General features: G+C 36.8%; 3 protein-coding genes across 5 annotated transcripts; 2 read left to right on the forward strand and 1 right to left on the reverse strand.

Moving 5' to 3' along the window:
* The first annotated feature begins 1,088 nt into the window (after nt 1-1,088).
* LOC111661337 (protein yippee-like 5) lies at nt 1,089-4,849 on the forward strand. Its single transcript, XM_023414854.2, has 3 exons — nt 1,089-1,439; nt 2,650-2,816; nt 4,030-4,849. Exons 2-3 carry the CDS (start codon nt 2,676-2,678, stop codon nt 4,249-4,251), a joined length of 363 nt encoding a protein of 120 aa, XP_023270622.1. The 5' UTR covers nt 1,089-1,439; nt 2,650-2,675; the 3' UTR covers nt 4,252-4,849.
* A 1,372-nt stretch (nt 4,850-6,221) lies between these two features.
* Nucleotides 6,222-12,660, forward strand: slc35a1 (solute carrier family 35 member A1). 2 transcript variants are annotated; one of them, XM_087176282.1, is made up of 9 exons: nt 6,222-6,394; nt 6,665-6,845; nt 7,676-7,835; nt 8,357-8,509; nt 8,662-8,728; nt 9,047-9,223; nt 9,305-9,439; nt 9,923-10,091; nt 11,842-12,660. In XM_087176282.1, the coding sequence occupies exons 1-8, from the start codon at nt 6,385-6,387 to the stop codon at nt 10,054-10,056; spliced, it is 1,017 nt and encodes a 338-aa protein (XP_087032408.1). In that variant the 5' UTR covers nt 6,222-6,384; the 3' UTR covers nt 10,057-10,091; nt 11,842-12,660. The 2 variants fall into 2 exon arrangements, with proteins under 2 accessions (XP_087032408.1, XP_023270829.1); XM_023415061.2 differs by having other exon boundaries at nt 9,923-12,660.
* rars2 (arginyl-tRNA synthetase 2, mitochondrial) lies at nt 9,914-21,367 on the reverse strand. Of its 2 annotated transcripts, none has more exons than XM_023415059.2 (20): nt 21,215-21,367; nt 20,994-21,067; nt 20,772-20,874; nt 19,954-20,037; nt 19,764-19,864; nt 19,617-19,672; nt 19,097-19,180; nt 18,934-19,010; nt 18,608-18,766; nt 18,368-18,474; nt 18,040-18,135; nt 17,839-17,899; nt 16,708-16,784; nt 15,699-15,823; nt 14,636-14,703; nt 14,397-14,506; nt 13,084-13,179; nt 12,912-12,986; nt 12,737-12,800; nt 9,914-12,445 (listed from the first exon to the last, which is right to left on the reverse strand). In XM_023415059.2, exons 1-20 carry the CDS (start codon nt 21,248-21,250, stop codon nt 12,359-12,361), a joined length of 1,740 nt encoding a protein of 579 aa, XP_023270827.1. In that variant the 5' UTR covers nt 21,251-21,367; the 3' UTR covers nt 9,914-12,358. The 2 variants fall into 2 exon arrangements, with proteins under 2 accessions (XP_023270827.1, XP_087032407.1); XM_087176281.1 differs by having other exon boundaries at nt 20,772-20,870; nt 21,215-21,345.
* Between the last annotated feature and the right edge of the window lie 658 nt (nt 21,368-22,025).

A 22,025-nucleotide genomic window follows, 5' to 3' on the forward strand; every position in this document is an offset into this window, starting at 1 on the left:
CGGGAAGTTAGGCCAGCGGTGGCCTTGATCGATTCCAAATTGGTCTGTTATAATTGATAACTACGTGTAACTAACTACTCTCTCCTGTTTTCTTTCTGTTCCTCCCAACAGGTTGGAGAAATGGCTCAAACATATTCACCTTTCTGTACCTGAACTAAACACAAATGAAAACTACAGCAGCAGGGACTGATCTTAATGTATGTGTGTATTTTTATATTTAAAAAAAATCCTCAAGATTTAGTGCATGAATGTAACAAGGTACATTTTCATTTCATTTTTGTACCATTTTATACTTCTACTCCACTGTATTTGGCAGGGAAATATTGGAAACTAGTAGTAAGTAAGTATTAAAAGTATACTGGTACTTTTACATACTTTAGAATGCCTTTTACACTGTGGCATTGGTACTTTTACATAAGTAAAGTATTTGAATAATCTTCCCAAAAATGTCAACATCCTAAACTCTCTCTCGTCTGTAGGAAGGCTCCTAGCTAACTCTCTATCACAGGATGTCTTGTCTCTAGCCCACCATTTGCACATCATTGGTTTTCACTATTTTTTTTATTTTTTTTTAAGCAGCACAAAGGACTATCTGGGTTATCTGAGTCCACTATATGTGTATCATACTTCATGGGTCCACTTCTAGTATGATCTGCTGCCCCCCTGTGGTCATTACTCAGAGCTGCATCAAGCTGCCAGAGCTATATGGGCAACACTGGGAAGACTTAGCATTCAAAATAAAAGCATAGACTTTGTAGGGCTGGATATTCCACCAAAGAGCTTTATTGGCCAGACAATATTCATATACATTACCAAAGCACAGTATCAATACTGGCAGAATTTAACATGACACTCAGAGCATTGTTACAGTAAGGAAAAGTCTACTTAATTTGATAAATCACAAATTTGTCAGAAGTTGTCTAAAGTAGTGCACAGCATCAGTTGTGACATTGGTCTTGTAAAGGCGCATTGTATCTGATCAAATTGATTTTTCTATGTGTCAAGCAATTAACACACAGAAAACTTGGGGGAGATTATTACACCATCATGGGAGTACTGTAAGGCTGCAACCAAGTATTACTTTAATTTATTACTATTATTTTCTTTATTAATTGATTGATTGATTGTAACATATCAGAAAGTAGTGAAAACCAACATATTAACTTTTCTACTATCATAGAAATCTGGGGAAACTGCCAAATTGTCTCCTTTTTTAATTTTTTTGTTCTGTGGGAATTTATTTTGAAAGTCCTGAGCGGAAGACGTCGTTCTCATCTCTTCGTACTGCATCAACTGCTCTGCCCTGAGTTTGACAACAACAATAACAGAGGAAAGGCGACTTTGTTTTATTAAACGATAATAAAGAAAAAACGGCGAATAAAGACACGCCGGCGGGAAATATCTGCGTTTCTTTTAAAGCCCTTCAACTTCAGCCAACGGTAAGTAAGAAAAATATACTCGGTTTAACCGTTATTTGGCCCATGAACGTTAGCTCTTATCCGCTCAGTGTTTCTGACAAGCGGTCGAGTCAGATTTGAGGCATTATTTTGATTTTATGTTTTTATAAAAAACCTACAGTTGTGCTCGTTTATAACAGGAAGCTAAAGCACAGTGATTTTGTCGTGTATTTTTCTAACGTTGTTTACATACCAGGCCTAATGATGCCTTCAGGTGAATCCTACAGATTCCAAAATCAGAGTGTGGCAGTCGTAAATATTTCATTTGCAGCGAGTAAGTATAAAACGAACCTTTCAGTTTGTAAATCAAACTGTAATTGTGGTTATTAGGACTGCAACTAACGATTATTTCACTATCGATTAATCTGGTGACAGTCCAAAACACAAGATACTCAATTTACACTCATATAAAACAGAAGAAAAGCAGCAAATCCTGACATTAGAGAAGCTAGAGCCAGGAAATATTATTTTTGATAAATAACAAACATTTAATCACTTATCAATAGAGCTGATGATTCATTTTCTGTTGACTGTATGATCTATTAATTGACTAGCCTGATTGATTCAACCCTAATGTTAAATCCTGATGCAGTCTCACGAATAATGCAGAGTCACCCAACATAACACCTAGCCTTAGTTAGGTGTTAATAGTGTGCCAAAACACAAAAGACAGTACATCACAGACAGACATTGTCTCTCCCATTTTTTCCATCATGACTCAACCCTAAAATGTCAAACCTGAATAACATCCTCTATCATGGAATACAGTTTTATATCATGATGTCCAATGTGATACCGTAAACCTTATGGGAAACTGATTTGAGATTTTGTTAGTGGATAAAATGACCAGCCTGCTATGTCTTTGGCAAATCCAGCGAATTGAACAACTTACAAGACACATTATAAACATGATTTTATTTTATTCAATACTGCCATAAATCAGACCTGCTTATAGATTTGCAACATTACCCAGAATGGTCAAATACAACCAGAGATATTAAAGTGATTTCTGCAACATTATAAACAGGACAGCAAAATCTTATAGTATAAAGCATATAGTATATGGGCACATCAGTAATAGAAAACTCTTTAATTTCATTCACTTTTATTTTCCTTGTTGCCTTTACTTGGTTGGGTCTTGAATTGTATGTGTAAGTTGCATCATCTAACAGGGCTGCTTCCTTCACTGTAGGTTGTTCTTACCTGCTGGGCAGCGAAATGGGGCGCATCTTCTTGGATCACATTGGTGGGACTCGCCTCTTCTCCTGCGCCAACTGTGACACCATCCTGACCAACCGAGCTGAGCTCATCTCCACGCGCTTCACTGGAGCCACCGGCCGAGCTTTCCTATTCAACAAGGTTACTAAACATCACTTCTTTCACATGATGGAAACTTGTCGTCATGGATAACAGCTGTGTTGCACTTGTTAGTTTTATTGATTGGACCATAATTAAAACACTTAAGCATATCACAATGAACACATGGACCAATAACCAATCACCCAGAATCAGGGAGTTATTTACATTATAGTCCTTGTTGTATTGAAACTGTGACATATAGAAATTTAGCTCATCTAATATGTAGCGGCTATAATTCTATGAGCCGCTGAGAGTATGAGGTTGGGTCCTCAGGTTCATAGTTCTGTGACGCGCCAGGAGGGTATGAAGCAAGATACGCTGAGATCCAAAATACTTTTGTTGCATTTATTGCGTAAAAGGAGTACAGAGCTATCACAGCGTAGCGAGGATGGATGTATGAAAAAAAATGATAATAACAGATTAAACAGATACAAAAGTGAGATTAATGGATAAATGGGTAAAGTTTAGCGTTTGCGGTCAACAAAAATTATGGCTACTACCCAACCCTGACTCTCTCATTCATCTGATCACCTGGTAAGTGCACACCTTTATACACACACCTATTCCCACCTGAACCACTCCCTCTGCCTCACACACACACACCCACACACACTGTGCTCCTCCTCGTCTACCTATGTCTCCTATATAATATAACGAAGGAGGTTATTCTACATAATGATCAATTCCTCATTATCAGATTATAAGACATTTTTAATTTGATGTTCTATACCGTCAGATATTTAATAGACAGCTAATTTCCAGGAGTAATGCAAACACAAGTACAAAATACTCCTTATTAACGATTGATTTTATCATTACAATTGTCAAAAAAATGTTGAACTAATACAAGAAATATAAACCAATCCCAATTTTATAAAACAATGCAACAAACTTTTAATAGTGATGTGGTTTTAAATTTTAAATTTTTTTTTTCTGTTTTATATTATTATATTATCTTTGGATTATGAGACAAAAAAATGTTTCACAATTATATTGTAATTTCTGAACTATTTTTCAATTAATTTTGAAAAGTAATTGTTAGTTGCAGCCCTAAACGTCACTTAAATTCATTAACTTTGCAACTACATCTGGACCACATATCAGACTGTGAAATGTTTTTCATATTTTGACTTTATTTGTTTGAAAAACATAAAACTTCCACATAGAAAGATTGAAATGTTAAAGTGACAGTTGTTCGATTGCTGCTCTCCAGGTTGTGAATCTGCAACACAGTGAGGTCCAAGACAGAGTCATGCTGACAGGAAGACACATGGTGCGGGATGTCAGCTGCAAGAACTGCAACAGCAAGCTGGGCTGGATGTATGAGTTCGCCACCGAGGAAAGCCAGCGCTACAAGGAGGGCCGTGTCATCCTGGAGAGGGCGCTGGTGAGGGAGAGTGAGGGCTTTGAGCATGTTCCCTCTGAGAACTCCTGAGTTCACTTCTGTTGCAGTTGCGATGCTCATCCCATGCATACTACAGCTTTTCCTCCAGCAGCAGTGCATGGACATGCATAGACAGTGTGCCATTTGTGAATAGAGTTACACCAAAATAATATCACAGGCTGGCTGTTTGTGGGAAGTTTAAACAAGAAGTGACACATTTTATCCTAGGAAGGGAAATATCATCGCTTCTCTACCCATTTAAAACCACCTGCATTTTCCATATCTGCCCAATAGGCTGTGATGTTCGTAAAATGTGTTGGTGGGGTGGAATTTTGGCCGCTGTCAGAGGGAGAGGATTCGCTCCTGTGGCCCTACAAGAAGCTCAGACAGATAGATTAATATGCACGGTTTGAATAGCCAATGACAGCATTGATGAATGCTGACGCCGAAGAGAAGATTGTTGGGTGTGATTTAATGAAATGAGATCTGTTTGGTCAAAGAGTTAGTCACTAAGCAGTATGCTGGAATACATTCCTTTTCTGGCAAGTGTTCAGTGTAATATGCCGGAAATGTTTTATTTCAAATCTGTATTGAGTTACTTTATTTTAACATCAGCTGTACCAGAATAAAAGAATGGACACTTGGAGAACCTGTTTATTGGTTTTTTGTCAAAAATAAACAAACTCAAACAATATCAATTTAGTGAATCAGTGTTTTGTCATATGACTGTCCGTATTTAGATTTTCATATTGTATCTTTGAACACTCACAAAACATTATTTTTATCAACTATTTTTATTAATTTATTGCCGTATTTTTTAGTGATGGCAATGTGATGTGATACATTTATAAATGATTTTACTTAAATAAAATTTAGCCTTAGAATTATTGATTAGTTGTAATCAATACCTCTGTGACAAACAGAATAATCTAACAACAAAAAAAAACATGGTTGAAAGCCCCTCATCCCCCAAAAAACTAGTAAGTACCTTGAGTAAAGATTTTTTATTAAACTTATCATTTCAAAGGTTACAAATGAACTTTTTAACAAGGACACTTTTACTTATTATAAGACACAGTACTTATTATAAGACTGTTCCTATGGATTTCATCATAGCTTCAAGATATTTGTTTCTGATCACAGCCACTCTGACAAGCTGAAGAAATCATTGCCCCATTTGAGCTAAGTGATTCGGTCAAATAGAGTTCCTGTCAAAAGCTTTGGGGGAAAATTTAAAAATAGTATTTTTACCTGTGATTAAATAGCAGGTTTCGTGCCAGATGTGTGGTGGCCCTCGGGATCAAAACGCAACAGCATTTCACAATACACAACAATATTTCAGAAAACACAATATTTCAGATGACAGAAAGGGTGGGACCTTTTTATATACATTATATGGGTGAGGCAACACTCCTTTTTTGTGCCTACTGCTGCTATACATATGCTTTGTGCCTTTAGGTTTCTAAAGTTGTATTATGCTACTTCTATGTTGCAACAGAACTTAATTCTGCAAATAAACGTGATATAAGTGAAGTTTTTTTTCTTGTATTATCAAATACAATAACATAGCAATTCTTTCTCAGTGTATAGTAAGCAGAGTGTAAAATAAAGACCTGAAAACTGTGATGGAAATAATGTTGTAAAACACTGTACAAACTCACAGTGAAAACTTCACGCACTAAAAGTATGTTTAGAAAAACAGAGGTGAAATAAAAAAAAATAAAAATATGATGAAATTTCAGATTGCACAGACTTTCTTAAATGTGTTATAAATGCTTTAATACTTATTACCCTAATAAACACTACAGATGCACATTGATTGAATTGGTTGTACAGGTGTGACTATGGATGTATTAGAAGTGAATGTGGGGCCATGGATGCTGCACCTGTACGGAGCGCAGATTTTTGTGCTAAGCCACTGAACTGACTAGTGGCGATGTCACAATAGCAAATCGACGGCATTTGGGGGTACTAAAAGCAAACCCACGCTTCGATTTCGTCGACTCCTGCTGCATTGTGGGAAATGGAGGCTGTATAATGCCAGGCAGGAAGCTCCAATTCAGACTCATTTGTTGATGTGTTTCAGGTCCGGCAACATTTCTCAGTCATCACTGTGTATGGCATATAGCGTGAGCAGGATAACATACTTTCTTGTCACTCGGACGGACGCAAACCGGAGCAACAATGGCCGGCGGTGAGTATTACCAGTAGCCACAAGCTAGTATGATAGGCTAACGTTAGCTGTCGGTTAGACAGCTAACGTTAGCTAACTGGCAGAAAACAAACCTGGGCTAAATTAAACAACTAGTCACGTGTCAGTTAACTGCTTTAAATTAACGTAGATATAACACTTGTTGTGACAGTTAAATATCTAATAATGTCACCTATTGCTGATGTAGCCTTACGCGTGTAAGGTAATGGCCGTTTATCTGACTATTTCAAGTTACTGTTGTGTCTTCCGCAGAAAACGCGAGTGTGATCTTCAAGTTGTACTGCCTGACAGTGATGACTCTGGTGGCAGCTACATACACAGTGGCGCTGCGGTACACAAGGACTATCTCATCTGGAGACCTGTACTTCTCCACAACTGCAGTGTGCATCACCGAGGTCATTAAATTAATACTGAGCCTGGGGATGCTGACAAAGTAAGTGTTCATCAGTAACCGTTACTCTGAATTTGGTGAAAAGGTTTTTGTAATCCCCTGTAAGTGAGAAACTGACCAAGTTTGTTGACACAGAATGTTTTATTAGAGGAAGCCACAGAGAGGGACGGTGTGGGAGGCAACTACTGTATTTATTATCTTCATTATTAATTAACCTGCCAGTTATTGTCTTGGTTTATCTATTAATCATTTGTTGTATGAAATGTCAGAAACCAATGCCTACTACAAATTGCTTGTTTTGTTTAACCAACAGACCAGACCTTTAGTTAATTATGCCCTAAAAGGTTTGCTTATACTTAAACCTTTTAACCAATCAAAATTTATGAAAATACACATTCATTCATTCATATTTTTTATAGCTCAGTGCACTCCAAAGGGCCTGACAGTGACTGACAAGCCAACAGTAAAACAATACAATAAAACAATAAAAGTATAACAGTTGTAGCCTAATGCACATTAATAAAACAGGAAATGGGTGTAGTTAAGTGAGATTATGTAAGATTTAAAATCAAGTAATGGCTTTAAAACATGCTTCATTATTCAGGTTCTAAGTTATATATTTGCAGACATCGATAATTTCAGCTATTCTCAGATATTTGGGAATGCTGCCCCAGCATAAAAACTAAGAGCAGCCTCAGATTTTGTTATGCACTTTGGAACCATTAAAAAATTGGGTCATATGTGCTTTAAACATGGAAATTCAAGTGATTCACCAATTTCCATAAGCGGAATTAATATCTATTTAAGTCATTCATCTTATGTATCAACATTTCTTCTTCTTCATCAGTTTGTTTTTATCTCTTCTCCCCCAGAGAAACGGGAAGCCTCAACAGACTGAAGAACGCCATCGTGGAACATGTGTTCTTCAGCCCAAAAGAGCTGCTGAAGCTGAGCGTTCCCTCTGTAGTGTATGCAGTTCAGAATAACATGGCCTTTCTTGCCTTGAGTAACCTTGATGCAGCTGTTTATCAGGTATGAACTTGCTGCACCCACAGACTGTAATAATGGCGACTGTAAATAGCTACAATGAGACAAATAAATACTATCTCTAACATTAATTAATATTTTCATTATCAGACAGTCTGATGATTATTTTCTCAATTTTTTAGTCTTTAGAATTTAAGAAAATAGTTAAAATTGTCCATCATAGTTTCCCTATGTGACATCTTCAGATGACTTGTTTTGACAGACAGCCAGACAGACAGACACTTTATTTATACCCTTGGGTAAATTCATTCAAACAGTCCAAAAACCAAAGAGATTCCATTTACAATTAAAGAAAGCTACAAATCCTTACATTGGAGAAGCTGAAACCAGAGAGTATTTGAAGTTTTTACTTAAAAAATTAGAGTGCTTTCAGTAGAGTACATACTTGCACCAAGGCTAAACAGTCCTCCACACGTCTGTCAGATCCAGTTTCTTATCTGTGTTATCTGGATCCACCTTCTTTAAAAATCAATAGCTGTTGGATTTGACTTGTTTTTCCTGTTTAGGTCACCTACCAACTGAAGATCCCGTGCACAGCTTTGTGTACAGTCCTCATGCTGAGCCGCTCTCTCAGCCGCCTGCAGTGGTTCTCTGTCTTCATGCTCTGCGGAGGCGTTACGCTCGTACAATGGAAGCCTGCAGAGGTCACTAAAGTCCAGGTAGGCATGAGACAAGTTACTATTTAAACGTTAGAACAATCCTGGTGACTACCAATATCATGGCTTTGGCCATTTATTACCTGTATGTCCTCAAGCTACAGATGGAATTTACCATATGTCTGGTGGCTAATGTCATTTCTTTTTTTCCCCAGATTGAGCAAAATCCTGCTCTTGGCTTCATCGCCATTGCTATTGCTGTTCTTTGCTCTGGATTTGCAGGTAAAATTGGCACTGGATTCTGGTTAAACAATTGGTAGTGACGTTACATCTGTGTCTTATGTTGATTTAGCTACCACATTAAAACAGGTACTTTCAGTAATGAATACATACTGTGGCAAAGGTTTAGCCAGCCATTTAAACACATGATGATATGAAACTGATACCAACTGATTTCACTTCCTATCATAAGCTGCTAAAAGTAGACTAGGATTTTATTTGCATTGCTGTTCTTGTGGAGGCGTTTTTTAACATACACATCAAAATATATCTGTAAATATTTATTTGCACCTAACATTTTGTGTCTACGTTCTGATTAAGGTGTGTACTTTGAAAAGGTACTGAAGAGCTCAGACACATCTCTGTGGGTGAGGAATATACAGATGTACCTGTCGGGCATTGTGGTCACACTGATCGGTGTTTGTGTGACCGATGGTGAAAAAATCCTGGAAAAAGGCTTCTTTTTTGGCTATACACCCTGGGTGTGCTTTGTAGTATGTAAGTACTGTACATTGTTTTCTATTTGATGTCATTTTTTTCACAATATTTCAGCTGACATTGCTCTCTTTGTGCTGCCAGTCCTGGCCAGTGTGGGAGGTCTGTACACATCGGTGGTGGTGAAGTACACAGATAACATCATGAAGGGTTTCTCTGCTGCAGCTGCCATTGTTCTCTCAACTGTGGCGTCTGTCATTTTGTTCGGACTACAGATAAGTAAGTTTCTCATAACCACATTGGTGGTATACGGATGACAGAGAAATATGTATTTCCTTATTGTTTTTGCAGTCCAGCTCACTCATGAGGGAGAGGGTGTGTTTTGTGTATGTGGTGTTGTGACTCATGACTTGTCTGTTTGCATATTTTGAATATAAGAAACACTTTTTTTTATAAACCGTTTATTTAAACAATCAGAAACACACAAGGTTTTGGAAAACAGCATTATCATTGCTTTTTGTGCTTCACTATAATATTAACATTTACTCTATTTTTTGAAGAGCTAACCATTATACTCTTTTATTGATACTCATGTTCAGAAGCATAGGACAATAGATTATTTTATTAAAAAAATATCTTTTTTGTGTCAAAAAGTTAAAAGAAATTGTTAACTTACTTTTTTTTTTTTCATAACTGATTCCACAACTGTTCATATATAAATAATGTAAATGTCTCATTTTTCTTTTTCCCCCTTTTGTGCAGCAATCACATTTGCCTCTGGTGCCATCCTAGTGTGTATCTCCATCTACCTATATGGACTTCCAAAGCAAGACACATCCAAGCTGAGCCGGCAAGACACAGACAAGGAACTCAAACAGAAACTGATCACTGTGTGAGTCGCTGCCTGCAACAGAGAAACGTCTTGGACCAGGTGTGTCTTTAGAGTTTACTGGGGATGTAAAAGAGCTCCTGCCCTGGGGGGATTAGGGAGCCAATCTGGTTATTTTTCAAATGAACACTCAGTTGGGCTGGTTCTGTGTCCAGTTTATCACATAGACGACAGCTTTTGTTACATCTCAGTGTAGGTCTAATCTGTCAATCCAGCCCACATCCAACCACATGGGACTGATGAGAGTACTATGAATTTTTTAAATGATTGAATGAAAGTTTTTTATTTTTGTTCAATCAGTAATTACTGACTGAATGTGCAATGTGAGTGTCTTATGTCCATATCACATAGTGCTGAATGTGCCCAAATCACAGAACATATTATAAAGAAGGCTGACGACCGATAGCACATGTGATTATATTTAAAACATTTCTTGAGTGTCTTTTATTTGTATAAGATCTGTGTCGGATTCTGCTTTGAAAGTCAATTTAAAGCTTTTATTAAAACTGAATGGAGATGTACTACCGAGCGACAGTCAGTATTTCTGAATTTTCAGAATACACACAATCCTAACGATGGTTTTGAACGGTCGTTCATTAAACCTTTCCCTAAAATAGCGACTGTCGAATCGTAGTTCAGCAAGTGTAAATAGGTTCAGGAGGTCTGTCAAGTTTCAGATTTTTCCACATGCTAAAGCGATGTTTATGGGGCAGTAGTGTTAGTGATATATGTCATTCAAAGAGCCGGTGTCTGTTTTTTAGCTTTTCCCCAAACAAAATCATTTGAGTGACAATGAATTAAATGTAAATTAATAGGGTTTGTTCGCTCTTATGCAGTGGTGGAAAGTAACTAAGTACAGTTACTTAAGTGCTGTACATTAGTACAGCTTTGAGGTGCTTTTACTTAACTCTCTTCCATCTGCAGCCACTTAACACGTCTACTCCACTACAATTCCATGGCACTTCATTCATTTGATAATTTTATTAATTACCCTGAAGATTGAGATAATTCAAAATATAATCAACAAATTACAATGTTTACAAGTTACCCCACAGTATATAAGTAATTAAAACAATGCCGACTTTTACCAGCTGCAACATTTACCTAATGTACACATTAACAATTATAATCCATTATTATGATAGATCAACTGTTCATTTTTGGGACATGCAGCTTTAACATCAGTCTTTTAGCAGAGTGTCATCATTTTAAAAATAGTCAGAAAGAAACATTAAAGATTTAATCTGATAAGTGCTTTCAATTTACTCGTGGGGCTAACGTTAGTTTAATTAGCTGGCTACCAACAGTAAATATAGTAAGTGGCAGTTTTCATTTAAGCCAGCAAAATTCACGGTCACCAGCAAGTAATGAGAAGCCAAGTTTTGTCTCAGTCTGAAATCAAGGTCCCATTGATTCAAAAGTTAGAGTTTCGAGTGCTAAAAAAGCTTGACAGCCATAGCAACAGTAACCATGGGGCTTATCGAACGTTCGGTCATCGTAGTCTAGGCTCCTCTCTGTAACTAAATACGTCAGACTGTAGCAACAAAAGGTCCATCTCACAGCTGTTCTTAAACTTAACATCTTCTCACACGATCTTCCTCAGCAGAAGGTTGTTTGCTCAGTTGTGTGGTAATTAAAAGGTACAGATTATTTATTTTTTCTGAGCATTTTAAGGGACTACTTGTCTACTGTTGACAATAAAGAAATAAACGTTCTGTCTCCACTTTTAAGTCGTTTATTTGGGAGGCATGGATTTCCAGTTTCTGATGACATACCTTTTGTTCTCTTGTAGGTTCAGCACACTGTCATTGAGCTACTTTGGGCAAATAAATGTCTTACACTGAGTACATACAGGGAGTTTTGAGCATTGTATCGTTTAGTGGTTGTTCTCCATACTCTTTTTGCACACGTTGTGGACATTCCACATATTTAGCATATTACTGACATACCCTTTATCTGTGATCTTGAATACATTGATATTTCATTTTGTTCCCATTGTTTATAGTAAACTGGTCCTGTTAAAAAAAAGCTTTCAGTACATTTTCAGTCTGACCATGGCAACACGCGAGGCATTGTTATCAAATTACCCACTGGAATTCAAGTGAACTGTTAATCAATCATGAGGATAGAGTTGAGTTATATCACTCAGGTCTGTTGTTTTCAGATGTCTAAAACAATAGTAGGAAGTTCAATTAAGGAAGATTATTTTTATTTTTTTTAATTTAAGGCTCCTTATTTACAATTTATAAAAAAAAAAAAATTAACAATAACCATATTGGTACCTGCATCAGTGAAATAACACTAAGTTATCACATTTTATCAACCGGTGTGATGCCGAGGATCCTCATCCCGTTGGCCAGGACTGAGCAGGCTCTACTGAACAGTCGTAACCTTGCCTGTTGACATTTAGCAAATGAGATAATTCATTATTTTGAAAAAAAAAAAAAAACACACATTTTCAAATTGAAAACTAACAATTTTACTAACCTTATTAACAATGTCTTAAACTGTAAAAATGTAGTGAAATTGTAACCTGTGACCATCTGTAAACACAAATGTCGCCAGCAAATTCCTGACCTCAACTACAGAATTAAAATCTTGGCTATTCTCATGTTAGTGTGTTCTCTGCATGCCGGTGTGTGTACTATGTATGCTTGGCCAAACATGGGGGTGTTTTTTCTTTCTACCTGAGCCACATCCCGAGGGCTTCCTTTCACCGGCAGCTGTCTGTGTGCCGAGGCAATCAGGTGGCTGAAGAGAGTGAGTACACTGTTAAATTACCACCTCTAAAAACACTTTCTGTAATGTACCAGGTAAACACTGTGCAATCCGATCCCTCCGAACAAACATCCTGTTCCTTACCACAACTTCAATAAAAAGTTGACCAGGTGTTTGGGTTGCAGATCCTGGGCTGACTGGTACAACACTTCATCATAGCTGCAAACAAATTAAGTGGAGACCATGTTTTTTGTTGGATGAGAAGCAAATATTGATACAACACTAACAAATTGGAACAGATTTTGTCTTTGCTTACCGAAGGAGGTGCTGCAGGATGGTGATAGTTGTCTGCTCAAGTAGAAGGGATGGATCGAATGCAGCTGCCTCTATGCCCTCATTCCTCCTTATTAAACTGCAGTAACAGTGATACAATTAAGATGCGCATTAACTATCCATGTTTTTTAAGGTACAACACATCTGGTTATGGTATCTGGTTTTAGTACTTCATCTTTAAACACATGAAATTCCAGCAAGAGCAATGCAAATGATCGATGGATTAACTACTATGTCATTTTCTTATTGCAAACAAACATTTAACCAACACTGACAGAGACCTAGCAACTGAAATCAATCAGTGTAGTGTTTAAAATTAAAATATGCAGAGTCTGTGATGTTGATGATACAAGATTGAGCAATAGTTGATAGTTACTAAGTACTGGACTGAAGTATAAACTTTACTTGATTATTTCTATTTTATACCACTTAATACATTCATCTGACAGCTATTATATAAGTATCACATACAATATTATATATACATTCACAATTTTCAAGTCTTAAAATAATAGTCGGGTGCCCACATGAACACTGAAGCAGGTTCTGCTTGCTGTAATCATTCCTGCTCATGAAAAGATCCCAATCTCTCAAAGTTTTAGTCTTGGTTCAAAATTGCCCCTAAATGGTACTATCCCACACACTGCCTGGGGTAACACAAAGAGGAAGTTTCATTCTAAAAGACAGTAACTTTGGATGATGTCCATTTGATTTGTCAAACTCTTCAGATAAACTTTGGAATATTTTTGTGCCGAATCAGATTTCCGTGTGCATACAGGCACCTTGTTCTCTCACAGATATGAAAAATGTAAACCTGACAAGTACTTACTTTTAGCCCTTGACCAGTGCTATACATGTATATATAGCTATAAGATTCTAAAAGGAGTTAGTAGGACTTTTACTTTTGATACGTCAGTACATTTAGCTGATAATACTAAAGTAAATTTTGAATGCAGGACCTTTACATGAAAAGAGTATTTTTATCTTGTGGTATTTCTGCTTTTAAACTAAGTAAAGAATCTCAGTACTTCTTCCATCACAGAGATAGAGGGCGGCTTACAACATCAAACTGAATTTTACAAGGAAATTAGAGCTGGTACCTTGATCCCTAAAAAAAATATGCTGAACATATTCCTTTATGAATAGATAATGAAAATAATAATTTGCTGCTGCCCTGCTTCAGTGGCATTACAGTAAAAACAGTCACACAAATCACCAAAATGGCCAATTTAAAACAGAACAACAAGAATTCCTGTCATCATGTTTGATTATTTTCAGCAGTTAATGGACACAGACCTGCAGAGTCGAGCGTGTGTGTACTGGAGGAAGACGCCTGTGTCTCCCTGAGCCTGCAGCATCCTGTCCCAGTCAAATTTATAGTCTGAAAGCAGGGGACCTTTGAAGTCCTGAAACAAAGTTAGAGGACAAGTTTCTGTTTGTTATCACATTCTACAGATTAACATTCAACCGCCTGTTTCATTTTTCAGTGAGACCAAGGGAAAGTTTAAAACCATTACTTAGTTGTGGTCATTTACCTGAACTATTAGTGCACTGATTCCCACTTTCTCTGCTGTGTCCTCTGGGTTTTCCATTTCTTTTGTTGCTGTGGAAACAGTGAACACTAGTGTAACTTTTATCCATAAATACAGGTCCATTATTCCCACAGTGGGTCCCTACCATCATTCATATTTTCCATTTTAAAGAGATTAGAATGGGTAAAGTTGGGGACAACAGTCAAGCTCACTCAAACATCAAGGGTTGTTTTTCACATAATTACTGTATTTTCAACTTAGTACTTTATACATACTCAGACACCAGCACAGTATGGATTTGGGCTGCAACTCACATCTCTCACTATTATAAGAAAAGCTTAGTGCTTCAGTGGAAGAAGAGCGCCATCTTCCTGTTATGAGATGCAATCAGACAATCCCACTTTGCTCTAAAGCAGCAGAATTACACAGAACAATGTGACACACAATAACTGAGTGACACTTAGTAAACTGGGTAACACTTTTTTGTCACATACTCATTTTGTATTTCTAAACAATATAAATAACTATATATAAACATTTTTTTTAAAAATGGTTTATAACACCTTTCAATAATTGTAAACAGATATAAGTGTTTAACGATGTATTTGTAAACAACAATAACTTCTCCTGCGTTTGGGGATTAGGAAGCTGCTGTTTAAACAGATAATGAATGACAACATAGTAAAAAAAACTGTTGTAATGATACAAAATATGTCTTCAAGGGAGATGTTGTATTTGTTGATTAATTAACACTAAAAAATAAATAAAACCATTTGTTACATGTTTACATACCGCTTATTAAAGCTTATAAAGGCTAAAGAGGGTGACTTAAAGAAAGTGTTCCAGAGAAAAGTCTGCCAGATGTTATCATTCCTTTAACATACTTATAAAACATCAATGTGTAAAAGTTACTACGATGACGATTTAGTGATGTTAAAATGCTTCATGTAGCCTCTTTAAATCATACAGTCATACAAATGGATTTTTGGCCGTGCCTCATGTGTGCCTTGTTGCTAAATTGCTAAATAACTGTGTGTTTGTGTATGATGTGTGTGACAAACTGTACTTTTTGATTGGCTCATGTTGTCTAACATCCTGGTCCGGGCTTCGTTCAGCACGTCCTCCAGAAACACCACCTCACCGGTCCGGGTCTTCATGCCCTGCACCAGGCCGAAGGGCACATGCTGACACCTGCAACCAGTAATTATATCCCTTACTCAAGTGAAACTAACATTACAAAAATAAAATAATACTCCATTATAAGTAAAAGTATTCAAAAATTTACTTAAATAGCAGCAAAATGTGCATAAAATATTGAAAGTAAAAGTACTTTTTATGCAGAATGGCGCTAATGGAGCTAACTTTAAGTGCTTGATACACTGTCAAGTATTTTAATCTATAACAAGTTATTATGTTTTTAAGTTTATTCAATATTTTTTTTAATCTAGACAGTAGCTACAGCCGTCAGATAAAAGTAGTGTAGTAAAAACTATAATATTTCCCTCTGACATGTGGAAGTATAGCATTAAGTAGCAGAAAATGTCTATAAAATTTATATTAGATATAGAAAATACTCAAGTAAAGCACAAACTGTTCAAAATATTATTTTTGTATTTTGTATTTCGTATTTAAGTAGATGAGTAAATATATTTTGTTACATTTCACCACTGCCTGCAACAGCACCAACTCTTTGAGAGCAGAATGAAGAACAGTGTTTCTAATGAAAACAGCTGTCTGCAGTAAGTTGGGTACTGATGATTATATGATGCTAAATCCAGAATTCACTGTATATTCTTATTTACTTGACTAACAATTATAAAGACTGTGCAGATATGTCTGCAAGGCATGTTTTCCCATTATTTCAGTCAGATACATAATTGACTTAAAGTTTCTCAAGTTAATGTGCATTTCCATTAGAGTGTGATAAGTAAACGATATAAGACATTTTACAAAACAATATTTTTATAGCAACAAGTCATTAGTTGGTTACTATTTGGTCTCTACCAGCTGTTTAAACAACAGTTTCTATTAAATCTGTCTGTGTGTGTGTGTGTGTGTGGTATTTTTCCTGCTACCTGTCAGCCCAAGAATGACCCATACTGAGCAGGATCTGGAACAACTGGTGGAAGTGGTTTGCTTGACTTTTATCTGTCTTAAAAAGAAACAAATACAGAAACATTAAACTGATAAAGAATGTAACAATAAAGGGAAACAACCTGGAAACGAGTAGTACTAGTAGTAGTTCAAGAGGAAAATCTGAATCAAATGATGAACATATGCCACAATGTGATCTTAACTTGTATTTTCTGTTTGCTTTACATGATTAACTGTTTCTACATTCACACATAAACAGGGACAAGAGTATAAAGAGGGTAAACAAGGATGGTAGGATCATAGACTCTTTCAGACTGTGGGTAAACAAATGTCCACATATACACTTTGCATTTTTGTGTTTGGTTGTAATGATGTTAGTCATAATGTTTTGCATAGTTGTTTCTTTTCTAACCAAAGTAGATTAAAAAAATAACAATATAACCTTTTGTGACAATAAACGCTCGTCATGAAAAACGTTGCAGGTTTAGCGTGCACTGCACAAACACGGATGGCTCTTGAGTTTACAGAGCGAACATGTATTCATCTTCTGTCCTGATTTTTCATGTGGGTGCACACACAATGTTTGTCAAAACATACTCAGGAAAAAAGGGGCAATCTAGTGGTAGTAAAAAAAAATGAAGGAGTCACCTCATGTTTTGGTCATTCAGCTAATGGACTGAAAAACATGCTTATACATTTGACAACTGATAGGCCATTTAAACCACCATAAAACACCAAACACCATTTAAATACATGCAGTTATACTGCAATTAACAGTTGCTTTCATCATCTATTAATCTGCCAGTTTTTTTTTTTTTTTTTTTTTTTTCATCATTGTGTCCATAAAATAAAAAATAAAAAAACTATCACATAAGACAAATCACCAAATCCTCACAAAACAGAGCCTGGAACTTTTGATGTAATGTGATTTTTGCTTGAAAAATTACTTGCTTAATAAATTATGAAAATAATTCCAGATTGACTTTCTTCTTTTTCGTTGTTGTTAAATTTGTTTTGTGCTTCATATGAAGTTCCACCATCTGTTTGTCTTTAAAGCACAGTGACAACTGAAAAGGTAAATGTAGAGGGCTTGAGTGCATCTGTGTCCTTACCACATAAATCATCTCATCAAAGTGGTACTTTTGTTTTCGGTCAATGGCTGCAGCGACATCTCTGGAATGGAGAAAGTGAAGAATAGACTAATATTGCCAGGGGCCACTTCCAAAAGTGCAGTTGCGCTTGCCTGGACAACACAGTTGTGAGATTCGACATTTTGTTCCAAATGTTAATGTACTGTTCCTACTAGTACTGACCTGGTGATGTAGAGAGTTGTGCCGTCACTGCGTAGCACTGTACAGACGCTGCTCATGTCTCCATCAGGACAAAGATCCACGACACCGGTTCCTTTCCTGTCAATATAACAACTTCCATGAAATTCCAGTCCATGTTGGCTCAGGCTTGGGTGTTGGGTGCATTTAAGTTTCATCTATTACACGTCAGCCTCATCTACAAAGACAGAGCTATAGTTAATCTCTTTCTGTCAACTAATGTATGAAGGTTTTTTACTGAGACATTAGGTTCACATTAGGTTCTATTCTAAAATCTACACTTTGTCTACACTCATCACATCCTGTCACATACTCAGAAGTTTTCAACAGGCCTTGGCTCTGCAGCTGCTGCACCACTTCCTGGGCTTGATCTTGGTGATCGGACTCCCCGGAGTAAACATCAAAGTGGATCCCTAACCGCTGGAAAGATCATATTTCAGTCAATGAAGTGATAATATTCTGAAGATATTTTCGTTGCTCTATCAAGTTTGAATTTTAGAGATTTAACTTTTGAGCATGATGCCCAGTTATCATGCTGTGCGGCTTGTTGTACCTTGTAAACATGTTGATACTCGTGTACTGTGATCTCTCTGAACTGTTGCCATAACGACATGGCCTGGCTGTCACGCTGCTCCAGCTGTCTAAAGAAGTCTCTGGCAGCCTGCTTCATGTCCTCACTGCGCTCTGCTTCCTTGTTCACTTGAACATACACCTGCAAGACACAAACGTATGAATTGTACACAAAATCCAGCCTGGTTGGAAGGCCTGTTTGCAGCACTTAGACCATGTAACACTACATCAACCCAAACATTACTGAAACTGATGACGGTGGGATAGCACTTCACCTGTTATGTCATATCTGTCTTTATGCAAACTCACCTCAAACAAATGCTGTAAGGGATTCTGTTTTAATTTCTCCTGACATCCAAACTGGCCAAACCCTGCTCCAAGCAAACCTGAAATCCGAGAGGAAAAACTAGAATATCGGGGCTTTATGAGACTGGAAGACACCTGTTGAACATTTAGCACATTATTTACTCACCAAACTGCATACCCCAGTCGCCAAGGTAGTTCATTCGAATAACGTTGTTTCCGAGGGACCGCTTTAGGTTAGCAATGAAGTTACCTGGAGATGGAGTTTTTGTTTTGTTTTTTTAAGTCGAGCTGACTTTACTATCAACTCAAAAACAAAACAAGTTTACAGTATAGCCTGAGTGACCCAGGAATTTTTATATCAATTTTCTTCACACAACCCATAACATAAATAAATGTTTTTGATAAGATTTCCTTTAATTTGACAGACATTTTACAGTTGAAAAGCAAACTTGTCACTGCTCTCTGTGGTACAACTATAGAATGGCGACACTGTTTCAAAACATATCTTTAGCATTTGAGTATTTCAGTTTCTTGTCGTTTGCTGACATATTCACCAATATTGATGTATGTGCAACAAGCTAACATCAGCTGATTTGTTGGCCAAGCTTATTTATAAATCAGGCTCCATTTCACAGTGCAACTTACATGCAGTTACTGAATAAATTAACTTTTCAAGCAAAACTCACCAATAAACGTAGACCGCAAGTGTCCAGCGTGGAATTTTTTGGCAATATTTGGAGAGCTGTAAGATACAGACATATCAAATCTGTCTGTTAAAATATCTATGAGGCGAAGATGTATGGAGTGTCAAAGAAAAAAAGACACAAACACACCTGTATTCTACTAATGTTGTTCCTCTCTTGAGGGTATTAAAAAGTTCACTATTTAACCCAAATCTATCATCCTCCTGCCCTCCAAATGGCTCCAACATTTTCTATAACAATCAAAGCAGACATATTATAATAACGGCGGAAGCAGTAAAGACTTTTATTTCTACCACTGTGGGAGTGTTCACTCACAAACCTGGACAAGAAGCTTGCGATTAACTGTAAAGTAGATCACTCCACGATCAGCAGATATGTCTTCCAACACACTGTCCTGATTCAACTGAAAAATACAACATGAATTACAAATTAAGAACAATGCTTTACCTTTCTAAATTGTTTAATCAACATAAGCTTAATCTACAATAATTTACTAACCCTCAAAATAATTTATGAAGTAAAAAAATCAAACATTTTCTGGTTCCAGCTTCTCCAATTTGACACTTTTTCCAGGTTGTATCATTTGAAACTGTTGGACTTGTTGGTCAAAAAAATGTTGGACAAAACAAGACATTTGGTGATGTCACCTCAACCTCTTGGAAAACACCAAAACACTCATATGCGACTTCTGTCCAAAAAGCATGGGCATTAATTTGCTGCTGCACCAGCCTATGATGCAGGGCCATTCATCTAAAGATGTCATGTTAGATGTCATTGGGCTTTAGCTTAAGTCCAAACTAGGAAACACATTTATTTTTGGCCCTTGCTATGTGCATGAATGCAATGTCATGTCGAAATAAGAAAAAGTTTTACTTGGGAGCACAGTATAGTCTGAAATATTGTATACTGTAGCATTTAAATTTCCTGGAATTGGAGCTAAGGAGCATAGTCTAATCATGAAAAACTGTCCTAGACCAAGAGTGCACACATCAAATAATTTAAGAAAAGAAGATGAAATATTGGATGAGATATGTGATTTTCCTGGTTAAATACAGTTTGTGTGTAAATACATGACACAAAAAATGCATACTTTTACATACAAAATCTGGTGTTGCCTTCCTATGTGATCTATCTTACCTGAGAGGCCAAGTTCTCTGTCTGCAACTGAATGTCTCCACTGGATGGTAAAATCCCATTGGTTCGTAAGGTGCTGATGGGCAGTTTGAAGTCAGCTGTCTTCCTGAGGAGAAGAAAATCAGGGAGTTTTATCTAACTGGTGTGAAGACAAACACCAGTGGAGTATCTGACTAAAAACAGACTGGCAACAGATTTACTGTGAGCAACATAAACACACTTAACTGTTTCTTAAAAACAGAGACTGCTGACAGAGCTGGTATGAAGGCATCCTCAGACTGCTGCAGCGTCCTACCCAGCTAGACATTAAAAACACACACATAAAAGTTAAAAAAAAACAATAAAGACAGGTTAAAGACTGTCTTGTTTTGACTTACTCCAGGGTCAAGGCATGTTAGCATTAGCACCAGGTCTCATTTCATTTTCAAGACTTTCAGCAACATTACCTTCGCCGCAATTCTTCTTCTAAAGAAACAAGCCATGTTTCCTAAAAGTGCAAACACGATATAATGATAAACTTTTTGCAAAACTATACATATCTATCCATGATTCGTTCACATTGACTTGGCTAACGTGCTTTCATATTAGCCACACCGCTTCCTTTCAGCTCGTCCAATCACAGGATTTGTTTCCGGACGACGTCAACTACTAGAAGAGGTTTGTTTGATTATATTCTCCGGTGCTCCCGTCAGTGAGTATTCTCTGTTCGGGCACTAAATTTCTTGAAAACCATTACAGTCATAACCATTTTTCCCATAATAATAAATATGCATGAATAAATAGCTGACCATTGTAGTTAATGTTGGAAAAAAAAACATCCTCATTTATTGTTTATTAGGCGTTTAACAACTCAGAAACTCCGCCAAGCCGCTTCATCAGGACTATGACGTTCGGTCTGACTTCATTGACAGTTGCGTTTCCGTGGTAACAAAACCAAAGCAAAGAAACCCTGACAACCGTCTTTACGTTTTAAAACTTACGTTGCCAAATTTTGATTGGTGCAAAGAAATTCGTGAGTTCAAGTCGTAATAGTCGAACACTTCTGACGATGTTTTCAAATGTGAGCTACAAAGTGTTAAAGTAATTCCTTTTGGAGTGTGTGACAACATATATGACAAGTTAAAGATATGGGAAATAAGACAAATACATTCACCCTGACGAGGTTTAAGGCCCTGAAAAAGCAAATGGGAAGTATATATATATATATATATAGAAAGCCGTTCATTAAAAAAAGAAAAGCAACGCAAGCCCCTGAAA

The sequence above is a fragment of the Seriola lalandi genome, unplaced genomic scaffold (genome assembly GCF_002814215.2).
Source record: "Seriola lalandi dorsalis isolate HSWRI2012SDOR001 ecotype SW California unplaced genomic scaffold, Sedor1 jcf7180002054544, whole genome shotgun sequence".
Lineage (NCBI taxonomy): Eukaryota > Metazoa > Chordata > Actinopteri > Carangiformes > Carangidae > Seriola > Seriola lalandi.

Bases quoted from the DNA above. Each gene is read 5' to 3' on its own strand.
- slc35a1 (XM_023415061.2), top strand. The intron at 6,846-7,675 runs GTAAGTGTTCAT...CTTCTCCCCCAG, and splicing joins AGCCTGGGGATGCTGACAAA to AGAAACGGGAAGCCTCAACA. The intron at 9,224-9,304 runs GTAAGTACTGTA...TTGTGCTGCCAG, and splicing joins CTGGGTGTGCTTTGTAGTAT to TCCTGGCCAGTGTGGGAGGT.
- rars2 (XM_023415059.2), bottom strand. From the start codon at position 21,250: ATGGCTTGTTTCTTTAGAAGAAGAATTGCGGCGAAG. The intron at 18,475-18,607 runs GTACAACAAGCC...TGATCTTTCCAG, and splicing joins AGTATCAACATGTTTACAAG to CGGTTAGGGATCCACTTTGA. The intron at 12,987-13,083 runs GTAAGCAAAGAC...ATTTGTTTGCAG, and splicing joins ATCCTGCAGCACCTCCTTCG to CTATGATGAAGTGTTGTACC.
- LOC111661337 (XM_023414854.2), top strand. From the start codon at position 2,676: ATGGGGCGCATCTTCTTGGATCACATTGGTGGGACTCGCCTCTTCTCC. The intron at 2,817-4,029 runs GTTACTAAACAT...GCTGCTCTCCAG, and splicing joins GAGCTTTCCTATTCAACAAG to GTTGTGAATCTGCAACACAG.